This window comes from Rhinatrema bivittatum, chromosome 12, assembly GCF_901001135.1.
Source record: "Rhinatrema bivittatum chromosome 12, aRhiBiv1.1, whole genome shotgun sequence".
NCBI lineage: Eukaryota > Metazoa > Chordata > Amphibia > Gymnophiona > Rhinatrematidae > Rhinatrema > Rhinatrema bivittatum.
The window spans coordinates 19940325-19953419 of record NC_042626.1 but is presented as its reverse complement, the minus strand read 5'-3'; the positions used below and the strand labels follow the sequence as shown (position 1 = coordinate 19953419).

General features: G+C 51.1%; 1 protein-coding gene across 1 annotated transcript in view; it reads right to left on the bottom strand.

Moving 5' to 3' along the window:
- Nucleotides 1-13095, bottom strand: part of LOC115074286 (E3 ubiquitin-protein ligase CBL-like) — a 53451-nt gene that overhangs the window by 23631 nt on the left and 16725 nt on the right. Inside the window, 5 exon segments of the mRNA XM_029573604.1 lie at nucleotides 393-530; nucleotides 1353-1474; nucleotides 1657-1813; nucleotides 2180-2326; nucleotides 12241-12488. Of these exon segments, the coding sequence (XP_029429464.1) occupies nucleotides 393-530; nucleotides 1353-1474; nucleotides 1657-1813; nucleotides 2180-2326; nucleotides 12241-12488 (812 nt within the window).

The following is a 13095-nucleotide window of genomic DNA, read 5'->3' as shown; positions in this document are numbered from 1 at the left end:
TTGAGAGCAGAGTGAGAAGTGGCCGCACTCTCCGGGAAGGAAATGCATTCGCCATGTACTCCTGCCTTTCCCCCCCCACCCAAATCAAAATGATTAGAGCAGCGTTTTCCCCCAACCCTCTCCTGGAGCCACACCTAATTGGTCTGGCTTTCAGGATATCCATAATGAATATGCACGAGATAGATTCTCATACACGGAAGACCTGTGTGCAGATCTCTCACATGCATATTCATTGTGGCAATCCTGAAAGCCCACTTGGCTAGGTTGGGCAACCCTGGATTAGGGGAGTATATGGCGAGTATGACCAGGAGGAATCGCTGAGAATGCTCTCCGGGGCAGTTAAATGACACCATGAAGCCATCAAGCAGGAGCACCACTCGCCAGCTACTTACAAGCCTTCCCTGAAGCCATCTATCAGTGCTTGAAAGAGTGGTTTATTGTGGGGGATGGTCTGCAGGATGTTCCCGTCTGCAGTGACATAGCCAATGGCCCACTGCCCCAGTCGGGTACAACTCAGTCGGAAAATGTAACTGTGGAGAAAAAGAAGGGGATACTCAGAGGGCAGCAGGGCACAATTTCCACAGCATGCATCCTACCCAAGCAGCAGCTGCTATGTTTTTTAGTAAACTATTTTATTCAAGCACTCACAGTAACACACGAATATACAAGTTATAATGATAGCTAATTGTCATAAGAACATAAGAATTGCCATACTGGGTAGGGACGTGCATTTGTTTCTTTGGTTTCGGCAGGTACCCGCGTACCTCGCCAACTTTCTAGTACACGCGGGAAAACGGAAGTATGCGGGTACCCGCTGAAACAAATGCACATCCCTAATACTGGCTCGGACCGAGGGTCCATTAAACCCAGCATCCTGTTTCCAGCAATGGCCAATGCAGGTCATAAACACTTGGCTATTCCCTAAATCTACTTGGTTAATAGTTTATGGACTACTCCCCTCCAGGAAACTGTCCAAACTTTTTTTTAAACCCGGCTCTGCTAACTGCCAGAATAATCCAGTGTTGTACAGCTCAGAATACTATAAAACAGTTTAAGGTCATAGCAATAAACCGGTGTTTTGGTCAAGGATTCATATGAAGTGATGTCCAATCCCCACATGTGACATCCACAAAAAAAGAAGTAGTAACGCTAAGAGTCACAAGCCTGTGACCTACGTGGGTTCCATATATTTTTGTGTGGGTCTATTTCAGACTGTTTTGTATTGAGAAAAGCTTTCATGTACAAGTTTTAAAGAGAGAATAGGCTGTGCCAGGGTAGGCAATGAGGCCAACAGGACAAGCTGCCAACCAATGACAGCACCGAAACAGTGAACCGTGCACATGGATGCTGACCTTCCTGGCTTGTGAATGAACTTCTGCAGCCTTGCTTTCACCTCGTCATACGTTAGGAACGCCATGTAGCCAGGGTGCGTCACCGCCAGGCTGTTCCAGTTGCGAAGCAAAGACGACCACGGCTAAGAAAGGAGAAAAATCAAGGCCATGACCACAAACAGTGACAATATCAGAAACAACAACAATAATTTCATTGCTGAGAAGAGAGAACAAAATCCCTTCCCCCATCAAGGGAGAAACAGTCTCACACCAGTCACCACGACACGAGAAAAACTGAAGACATGCAGTCCTCCTGGGCTCTTACCTGAAAGAGTCGTGTAAAGATATCAAACTCAAACACTGAGATGTAATCGTTGCAGGTGAGGTCAATGGTGGACTTGAGTGCCATGGCCTCCAGGCCAGAGCTAATGGGATGAACCTCATGCAGAGCCTGGCGGAAGACCTTCCATGGCACAATGGTCCTGGAAAGCAGTACACACACACAGCATGCCTTAGACATGGCAGAAGACACAGCCTCTCTTATCTCTGCCTCCAACAGAGAGCACAGAACCAGGCCTGCCCCACCACACTCAAAGCACTGAAACCTACCATGCCCAGAACAACGCCAAACACACTGCTGAGTCCATGCATTCCCAGCCCCGCAACTCCATATTGTCCAGCTCATCCCTGCCAGTCCCCGGCTACCCAAATCATGTGCACCTCCATCTTGCCTCTCCCTCCATGATGCTTGCAATAGTGCATCCTACCTTGCTTGCAAGCACCAGGTGCACCAGGCCTCATTCTCCCCCTCCCTACCCCCTTCCAGCCAGAACCGTGCTTGCACGTACTTTTCTCCAAATGCTTTTCTCCAGAACTCGGCAGCATCCGCTTTGGTGATTCGGAATGTATCCCCTTGGAAAAGGCCATTCGGGAAAATGCCCTTCAATTCAGCCAGCATGTGACTGAATATCAACGACAATTTTGTTAGGTTGCGCCTGCGGGAGGGAAGAAAAGTTCTCTTAAAAGGATTTTCATGCAACTGAGGTGAAATAAGAGGTCGGATACTGCATTGCTGCAAGGCGTGGTGCGTCCTGGGCATAACATTGCACAACTGCAGAGCAGCCTCACAACAAAGCTTGCAAGAAAGCTCCCTGATAAGCCCAGAACCTGAGCGCACCTGCAGCAGCCGGAAACAAACAGGAAACTCACACACAGCACAAATGCAGAGCCCCAGACCTGGGCTCATGGAAATGAGGTGCAACCAGGTTCCCCAGTGTCCTCTCTCTCCCTGCCCCACTTCCCCCATACACTGGCACGGAATAGAGGCAGAGATTCAGAGTGTCTAGGTTTCCTATCCTAAGATGGCCTGGGCCAGGCACCCTTCATCCTAATCCTCAGCAGCACAGACCTCTCCCTCTCTAACCCCCGGGAGGCCCCACTGCCCTCCTCCTCGCTGGGCCTGGCCTCACTATCCCTATACAGGGAGCTCTCCTAAAGGCTTCCCTTCCACCGCTTTTTGTTCTGGAACACATGGGGGGCGTAGTTCTAACTCCTCCATGTGTGCCAGACTACTTCACAGCCATGTGGCTGTGAGGAAGCAACAGTCTTCTCTCAGCTCTGCTTCCTGTGGCTGCTCCACCGCAGGCTCTTCCTTTCCTGCTCACGTTTCTGGTGCATGCAGATCTGAAATGCACGCAGGCTCCAAGCCCAGCCCGAGATCATCACCAAGGAGAACGAATCGCAGCCAGCTCCTGCAGCATCCAATAGCAGAGCATCGGAGCCTCCGTGAACAATATGGACCTCTCTCTCTCCTTTCCACATCTCAGGAGGTCTAAACCTCTTAACAGAACGCGAGCATTTATTGTACCAAGAATCCATTTCGCTGCCCAACCTCCGTCCATGCACTCCTTAAAGCAGCAGCACTAACTGGAAACTTTAGAATAGCTAATTAATGAGCTTTTAACTGTTTCTCTCTCTCTTTAGACTGCATTCTTAAGCCTTTTCTGCTTTTTTGGCCCAATATATTCTATTTTTACACCTTTGGAATAAGAAGTGCACCAGTCACCCACACTCCGTGAGGACGAACGAGCTGGCCGCATCCGATTCCGATACAACAGTGTCCCGGCTTAGCGTTTTGTTAGGAATCAAACGAAAAGGCCGGCAGGACAGTATTTGTGAACGGCGCCATAATCCCAATGATGATCTCACCCAGTTCAGCCGCAGATTAAGGAGCGAACAAGCCTTCCTGTTTGCCATTTTGTAGTGTGGTGCGTAGCACCCAGTGCTGTCCAACGGGGCTCAGAGATCATTTGTGGCTCTGCCGCTTTCGCCTGCTGGCCATAAAGGCTCTGGGCGCCTAAATCTACAACCCCCAGCCAGCAAATGTAAGCGAGCCCCCTTCCAGGGCGCCATGTCGGTACAGGCTGCAGGTTCAGCTGCTGCCCATAAATCTGCAAGAAGGGGTTAAGGGGCAGCAGACATCTCCGGCTGGGATCAGATCACCGTCTTTTTGTAAATTAATAACGCAGAAATACTTGCTTGATCCAATAATACGACTGACACACAGAAGGAAAAAAATCCCCAAACGGGACAAGAAGAAAACAACAGAGAACCACAGGGTGGGCTGTTCCACCTGCTGGAGACAGACAAATACTGAAGGGCTGCAGGGTAGGCTCTGTCCTGATATAGGACACCCTTTCAGTTTTAGTCTGTCTCCACCTGCTGGACAGGAGGCTCAACCCACGGTCTGGACTGATCCGGGTACGTACAGGGAAACTGTCAGCTATAATTTGGGTGGTGGGAAGGGGGAATCACCTTCATGCAGAGGTGAACTAGAGTAGAGTAGGCAAGTCACAAGGTCCTTGTCTGTCTGCATCTAGTATGTTACTTGCTATTTGTATGCTTTTTATTTTAATGGATGTCATTAGCATGACAGATCAAAGTGCTACATTCACGACAGACAGGGGTAGCATTCAAGCATCATTTTATTCCAAATCAAATCCTGGCTCCCATAATCCCCTGTCATTCTGAAGAAACAAGACAAGGTCAGAGATCCCATGGAAAGAAACAGACATGGGGGGGGGGGGGGGTTTACAGCAAAGAGCTAGGCCACCACGTGTGTGCACATGAGGAAAGCCAGGCTACTGGGGAAAGCAAGTACACGAGGAGATCTCCAAATTACACGTCACGAGTCCTGGGCTATTACTTCAACATGCACTGTGGCACCCAGGGAAGCCGCCATCTCCATATGCATCACGCTACCACCTACCCCCCAACCAGGAGGCATTCATGCAGTCCAGGCCCCAGAAGCAGACTGACCCCGTCATCCACCGTGCAAGAACCTGAAAACACTAACGGAAAACCAACACGCATTTCAAACTGGTTTTGGATGGAAGTTTCTATATAAAAGCAGATTATCCCCTCGTGGCATCGTTTACTTTTTGAAAGCAGCAGCACCTCCTCCGACAAACGTAAAAAGTCCACCCACCCCACTTAGATAAGGAGCTGTGCTAACGTGCAGCCGCAGGCAGACGAGGAACACTGCTGCCTAAGGCTGGACTGCACTTCCTCGGATCAGAGCTGCTCGCACAGCCCTCGGCCTGGCTGACAGTCAGGACTCTCGTCTCTCTCCCCCGGGGGACCCCTTACTGAGGCAATGCAACTTGTCAAGTCCAATCCCCCAAGCACTCGCTCAGGAAAACACAGAAAGAAAAACGGGAGGAGAGGAAAAAAAAAAAAAAAAGCCCAGATTGTTCTGAAAGCAAACTTCTAGGTCGCCTCCATGGGCCTAACATGGCAGCAAAGAAAAGTAGTAATTATCTGTCCTTGCGACCAGCCGTATCGGCATTGTTCTTCGGATCAAAAGGGTTATTTAACTTAACTGCAGTTGGACTCGCAAGAACGTAAAATCTAGTTTGCAAACCAGGATTGCTCCACTGGTTCTCAGAGAAGTTCTAGCCGCAGTCAAATGTGCGTCTTGAAAGCCCCACCCCCGCAAAAAAAAAACATCCAGGCAGAGCAGGAGCTGCCACTTAAGTCTTAAGTTCAGGCAGCTCCAGTGTCCCCCTGCACACAGTAATCAGCTACAAAAATAGCTTTCAATACCACTTCTGCACAGGAAGTGGGCAGAGTTCGCTTTAACTCTTGCGCTGTCCATCTCCTGCTCTCAAACGCAGCTCAGCAACCAAACTGCTTACAGTGCAACTCCCATAGCTGTCTCGCTAGCTTCCTGCACTCACAGCGAGGCCCGGGGTGGCCAGGAGCGAGACCTCAGGTGCCTCCTTGCGGGGCTGTCGCAAGGACACTAGAAGTTTTCATCCTGGCTTGGATGCGTTTATCTTGCTAGCTCTCTAATGCGTCGGTATTCCAAGGCAGACCACGTCAAAATGGGCATAAAAAAATCAAACACATGCCGGACACACAACACACTGATAAACAGAAATGCTAACACTTAGCTGGATCACATGAATCATGAAAACCACAGGGAGCAAAGGTTTCCCTGAATAACAGCTTTGATCACTTTTCGGTGGGTCTCCTTTCTAAGGTTCTCTGGCCACGTGTCCCACAGCGTCAGAGCTGCCGCCACAAAAAAGTCCTTAACCGTGTCTCTTGCAATTGCACCCCTTACCACGCAACGTCTCTCAACAGATCAGTTCACATCAGGAGCAAGATCACTTCACACCTCTTAGGGCCTTCACAAGGATGCCTGAAATCTTCAAATTCTGCCAGAGCGCACACAGCAAGAGGAAGGTTACAGCATCTGAACTTGCAGGAAATGTGGAAAGGGACAAATGAGCTGAGGAAATTACTCCCCTCCCCCCCACCCCCCCACCGCTAGCACCATGCACCCTCTACCCCGGCCCCGCTCTCTCCTTCATTCCCCAAGCCTGCCACAGCCACACAACGTGGAATCCTCCCAGGCATGAACCCTGCCTTGCAATACCCCAGCTCCTCCGTGCATGAAATTAAGCAGGAATCCGAGTCGCTGAGAGCAGAACACTTACAAGGCAGGTCCATAGGAGGGATCTCCTTCCCTCCCCTCCTCCATTCCCAGCCTTGAGGGGCCTCGGTGGGAGCGGCTCCAGGCCCAGAGGTGGCCCCTTCCTCTTCCTCTCACATTTCAAAGCCTGGGCGCTGGCCTCAGCAAGATCCTGCACCAGAAGCCGGGGCGGCCCTCGAGCACTGGAGAAGATGAAAAGGCGCTGCACGGTCGGCCTCTCCATAAGAGTCAGAGGTCCCATTTTGTATTTGGTGTGGAGATGATTTAGTGTCTGCCAAGCGGTCCAATCCTCCTCTGCCCCTGCAAGATGCCACCCTCCAGTACCCATGCTATTCCCAGCAGCAAGACCTCCCTTGACGGTGCGCTGTGAAGAACCTCTCCTGCATAGAGGCACAACTCTGGGTGGGTTTTCCTTTTTTTTTTTTTGAGAACAGGAAGGGGAGGCCCAACCATCCACACAACAATGTGAGCGGTGGCCAAGAAGAGAAACAGAAATGCAAAGGAAAAGACCAAAGAGTTTACATAAAAATAATCTGATTTCCAAACTATCCCTTAAATAAAAATTACTTTACTATAAATAGTAAATAAATACAAACAAATAAAAAAAAAAATAAAAGGCAAATGAGAAACCCTAACTCACTCCCAACATGGCCATATTTTGGCTAATGACTTGCATCAAAGCAAAAGCTAAGTAACCTTATTATAGCTAAAGGTGCGCCACCCTTGCATCGAGCTCTATTTTTTTGCCATGGTACACCCTATACCAAGAACATCTAGAGCCCTCTGTTTGCCACTTCCTGTATTTGGCTAGCCACAACTCTTCCTGTACCTGGCACCAGTCCAGCAGGACTATACAAACTGTTGACATTAACTGGTTTAAGGCATCCTGTGACATAGTTTGGCAGCTGTCATTGAGCATCAGGTAGAGCAATCCCACACGGGACAACAATAGTCAGCAGATGAACATCAGACAAGCACATAGCTAGCTGCATGGCCAATTTTGATTCTGCAAGCTTAAGGATGATGACCTTATTTCTCATTTTTTCAGTGACGACCTTGAAGGGAAGGGTGCAGTTAGAGTCACTCCATGGAATAGTGGATTTGCACAGTGAATCAGACGTGCACCATTCCAGTTAATGGTTATTTATTTGAATCACAGCTGCGCAGTGGAAGAGGCTGACCTGGCTCTTATTTCTGGATTTGGTTGTAGTTGATTAACACAGTAGTCAATTTTCAGAGGGAGAGCCATGTTAATCTGTACCAACAAACAATACAAGAGGCTGGTGGTGCCTTACAAATTAACTGATGAATAAGGCAGAAGCTTTCAAGAATCAGATCCATGAAGTGGACTCAGCCACCAAGGCACATGCCTTAATAAATCAATTAGTCTAAGGTGCCACCAGCCTCTCTGTTTTTGCAAAATAGCAGTTTGCCGGCCTGGTTAGTGACTGAAGAGGGGGCTGCTCACTCCTCAGCACAGATGGACCTCCAAGATGATTCAATGGGAGCAGCTCCCTCTCCGGCACAGACCCCAAGGTGCTCCCAGCCTGAAGCATGCAAGTCTGCTCTTTTTCTATCCCAGCTCTCCTAATTAAAATGCAGACACTGCTTTCACTGCATTGTCCTTTTTGCAAAAGCCTTTGGTGCAAGTCACCACACTGGGTGACAGAAGAAGGGCTGTTTCGTAGGAGTACACTGCCGCGTGAGCTGTGTACAAACAGCAGCAGCCCTCGGTGCTGCTGCTGTAGCTCTCTCCTAAGAGGGGTGTGAGAGAGAAAGCAGCGCTTGGGGTTTCAGGAAGCTCTCCCCACTCTTTGGGTCAACTGGGTCCTGCATGCATACAACAACAACAACTTCTTCCATGCTGGAGCCTCAACGTGGCTAGCGCAAGACACCTCATTCCAAGCCCAGCACCCCATGACGCTGGATATCCTCCCACAGGCGAAGCAAGCGATGCAGGAGGGGAATCTGCTTTTGTAACGTGCAGAATTCGTGCCGCAGTGTCGCTCCGGGCAGTTGCTGCAAGCTTCATCCCAGGGCAGAATCTCTCTTCACCATCCAAAGTCTGCCTAGAGCAGAGCATCCGTTTCTCGCTCAGAGGGTGAAGGCAGAAACCCAGCGGCAATTTAAGAAAAGGGGAATCTCTCCATTCTCTCCCTAGGCAGCCTCTGCTGTGCCCACCTTCCCAGACGGGGCGCCCGGGTGGCAGAAGGAACCTTCAGTGGCCTGAGAGGTGCAGGGCTCCTCCTTGAAGGCACCACCTCAGTGCCCACCTGTTGGCCAGCAGGGGCCAGCACCGCAGCCACGGGAGCCACCTTGCCTCTCTTCCTGGGCCTGAGCGTACTACCTCTATCAGGCCGATTCAGTAAAAGTCGCGTGACAGCGGGCGAGCGCCCACTCTCCTGGGCGCGCGATTCAGGGGAGAAAATGATGCAAATGAGGGCCCACAGTAAAAAAAGAGGCGCTGGGGACACTAGCACGTCTCTAGCGCCTCCTTTTTGACAGGAGCGGCGGCTGTCAGCGGGTTTGACAGCCGACGCTCAATTTTTCCGGGGTCGGTTCTCGAGCCTGCTGACAGCCACGGGTTCGGAAAACTGACGCCAGCCAAATTGAGCATCCGTCTTCCGACCCGCAGGCTGCCGGCCGATTTAAAATTTTTATTTTTGTTTAATTTTGGGGCCTCCGACTTAATATCGCCATAATATTAAGTCGGAGGGTGTACAGAAAAGCAGTTTTTACTGCTTTTCTGTGCACTTTCCTGGTGCCGGCAGAAATTAACGCCTACCTTTGGGTAGGCGCTAATTTCTGAAAGTAAAATGTGCGGCTTGGCTGCACATTTTCCTTTCTGAATCGCGCGGGAATATCTAATAGCGCCCGCAACATGCATTTGCATGTTGCGGGCGCTATTAGTTTCGGGGGGGGTTGGACGCGCGTTTTCGACGAGCTATTACCCCTTACTGTGTATGGGGTAAAGCTAGCGCATCGAAAACGCTCATCCAAACCCGGGCTAACAGTGCCCTCCATATGTTATTTATAAAATGTATATACCACTCCATCCAAACTTCCAGGCGCTTTACAGGAACATGCATAAAATAACTAAACAGCTGGTCCCCATGCAACCATCGCAAACGTGCACAGTACTGTGGTCTCAGGCATGGTATGGAGCTGGTCCTATGATTGTTACTTTTAAAAAGTTTTTTTTTTTTGGAGACCAACATCTTTATAGCAACTAAATACAGCACAATATATAACAGAGGCAGTGGCCAGACAGCAGCACAGCACAAAACAATATAAGCATAGATACAGGCCTGGGTCCCGGGATACAGGCAAGGTCATTAGCAAACACCTGGATTTCCCCACAACCTCGCCCAGTGCTGACAGCGACATATCGCCTCCGTAAAGGGGGTCACAGGCTCCCTCTGGAACCAGATACCCGTGCACACCACCAAGTCTGATCAGGTAAGTGCTGCTCTTCTGAAATGCCTCTGACCCCCCTCCCCTCCGCAGCACCCTCAGCCGGCTCCAGAAAGCAGCATTGCTCGGGAGCCCAGCTCTGCTCTCCTGCACGGCTGCGCGCAGCAGCGTCACACACCGAGCCGCAAGGCCGGCTGCCCCCCCCCCCCCCCCCAGGCACGGCTCTCGTGGAGGTTTGCCACGAGATACAAAATTAAACAATGCAAATGGTAACCTTCAAGGATGCCGAGAAAAGCCTGCAGCCGCTCTTTACTTCCTGAGTACAGCACGGTGGCAACAGGTGCATCAAAGAGAATAAAGGAGAAAGGGAAGTTCTCTCTTCCGAGGCTCTTCAAGTAGTTTAACCTGAATTTTAAATCTGACATGAATCGAGCTTAAAGGTCGCCCATGCCGACACAGGTGCATCACACATCGCTAGAGCGGCGGCGCTGGCACAGGATTTCTGGAGCAGATCCTCCAGGAACGTCCTTCCAGGCAAATCTCGTCCTCAAAGCCACAAGACTTCCTGTGTCTCTGCTGTGAGTTACATTTAACCTACCCTGAAGAGCCAAGCACAAACCTTGCAGCTCTGCTACTCCTAACTCCAGAGAAAGTGTCTGCTCGTACTGCCGGAGACAACAGGGGATAAGGCCAGGGCTGGCAAAAAAGGAAATTCGGAAACCTCTGGAGGTTCTGATCATGGCCAGCACCAAGGCTGCCAGTAAAGGAAAGCTCGTAGCAGCAAGGGTAGTCTTAGAGCACCTTCACAGGGCAGTACCAGACTGAAATCTGTAAAAGAAGAAAGCGAGGGCCTCGCCAGGTCAGGCCACAGAGGAAGGGGCCCATGAAGCATGCGGGGCGGGGGATCCGAGAGGTTAGAGAAGTGCTGGACATTGGCGGGGACGTGGGGGGGGGGGGGGGGGGGGGGGAGTGGCCCGGCCCTCTACAGCCATGGTTATGATTTGAGATGGGGTTTTGGACACGCGATATTTGTTATAACTAACAAAAAAAAAAACCCCAAACACACACAAATAAATAAATAAACCTTGTCTTATGTTTCGGCCAATACGTCATAAGCTGCAGGAGCAGCAGCTCGGATAAAGCAGAGGATACTGTGGACATAGCAAAGATAATAACGAAAAGATCTGGGGCATATTCCCGGGCCCGTATAATCCCCTCCTCTGCTCCGGGGGCCAGGAACAGATCATTCACGGAGGAGAACCACCTCTGTGCCCAGGACCCCACCACCAGCTGACACTGCTCCTGCCTTCACCCACACTTCAGAAAGACGAGAGAGGGCCCCCAGCAGCCCTGCTCCCCCCTCCCGGCAGACGGGCGCCAGGTTTTACTCCCTCTGCAGCAGGAGCCACCTTTGAAGCTACAGCTCCGAGGAAAGGGCGGCTGGGAAGGGATTCTGTGCCGGGCACGGGCAGCCCAGACCGAGCGGGCCCTGCTGCGCTACTTCCGCTTTCTCCTCCTGCACCTCACGAAAAGCTGCAGAAAAGTGGGGGCAAAGAGCACCGCGCGGGCTTCAGCGGGGTCCTGAACCACCGCGTGTGCCGAACCGTCAGGGAGGAAAGGTCAACTTTCTGAAACGCCAAAGGCAAAAAAAAAAAATAAAAAATACTCCTGCGAAACTGCTTCTTCACTTCCCCTTCTGGCTTTCAAAATATGGCCAGAAAATAAACTCAAGCCACGGCGGTCTGGGCCCCTGCCCCAAGGCCCTTACCCCCCAGGCGCTAAAGCCAGGACCGTATCTTAGGGGTGGGTGAGAGGAGCATCAGCCCAGGACTCACAACCCCTTAGGAGCAGAGAAACGTCAAATGCAAGTGTGTGGGCCAGAAAGAAAATCCAGGAAGAGCGCATCGAGGGCAAGCAGAGAGGGTGGGACGAGGAAGAAGGGAGAATGCAAAACGAGGACTGGAGATCGGTCTGGGGAGCAGGGATCATGGTGGGCGGGGGGGGCACAAATATGCTTGCTGCCCAGGAGCTCCCACACCCCTAGGTACAGCTCTGGCTAAAGCAGCCCAGCCTGCCTGCCTGCACCTCACGCCCAGATCTGTTTCACATTCTTCCGCCTCTGTGCATTCAAACTTCCCTTTTCTCCTCTCAGCACGAACCTTCCTCCATTTTGACCACAATACGTGACTTGAGCACTGGAAGACGAGGTCGCTGCATTTAGCGAGGAGCAAATAACTTTACGCTCTTCCACGCCCCCGTTCTGTAACTCTAAAGACCTACGAACGTTCCCCTAGGGAGGGGGGCGCGCGGACCCTTACCACCGCGGCGTGACACGGGAGGATGCGCTCAGAACGCCAGTGGCTCTCCTACTTACCCATCCTGCCCAACCATTCCCTCCCCGAGCTCTGGCGCCTCACCCTGGTTAAACAAAGCTGAAGCTCCACCTCAGACAGACACGTCCCCCCGTCCCCCCAGGCCCAAACGTCGAAGGATCACCTGGGCTGCGAGTTCTCCTCGTACATCCGCTCTTTCCCATCCTTGAAGAGGCTGATGGTCTGCTTGGTCTTCTTCAGCGAGTTCTCCATGAACACCCGGAAGTACTCGTTCTCTCCCAGCGTCTCCATCTTGCCCTCATAGCGGGACAGGATGGTGCGCAGGTGCTGGTAGGTATCGGGCAGCAGGTCCAGGATATAGGGGGGGCTGTTCTTGAGTGCCAGTTTGGGGTTCTGACACAAACGCACCACCTTCAAAAGAGAGAAAAGGAACAAGAGAAGGGTTTTGGGTTTTTTTTTCAGTTTTGCATTGAGAAGCGAGGACTTAAGTAACCTAAAGCAGTGGCGAGAGAATGATAGTGCAAATCTCAGGAGTGTATGCGAAAGCCTCGCCCATCCTCAGGGCAGCTCATCTGAAACTCTCAAGCAACCCACAGAGCTGCCAGACGGCTCACAATTTCACAGACATCACACTGGCTTTGACTGCAGTTCAGAGAAATTGCAAGGTCATTGTTACCGCTATAGCAGCTTCCAAGTAGAGGTGCTGAAAGGAAAAAAAAAAAAAAGCTACCCCCGTATCCTGAATTCTTTGCTCCAAGCCAAGGACTAGCAACTAATACCATGGGCAATTAAATCTCAGCATTAGTAAAGCTGGAAGGTTGGAAGATTCTCCAGCTACTGCCTTACAAAAACCAGCCTTGTAATTACCTTGGTGGTCCCCACATAATACCCTGCCAACGTCCTTCAATCTCACTCTGCTGGGAGGGTGTACCAGATTCTATGCCCATTTCCATCCTTAGCGATTTGAACACTGCCATTTATTGTCAAAGTGGCTTCACTGTGCCCTGTGGAAACTTGG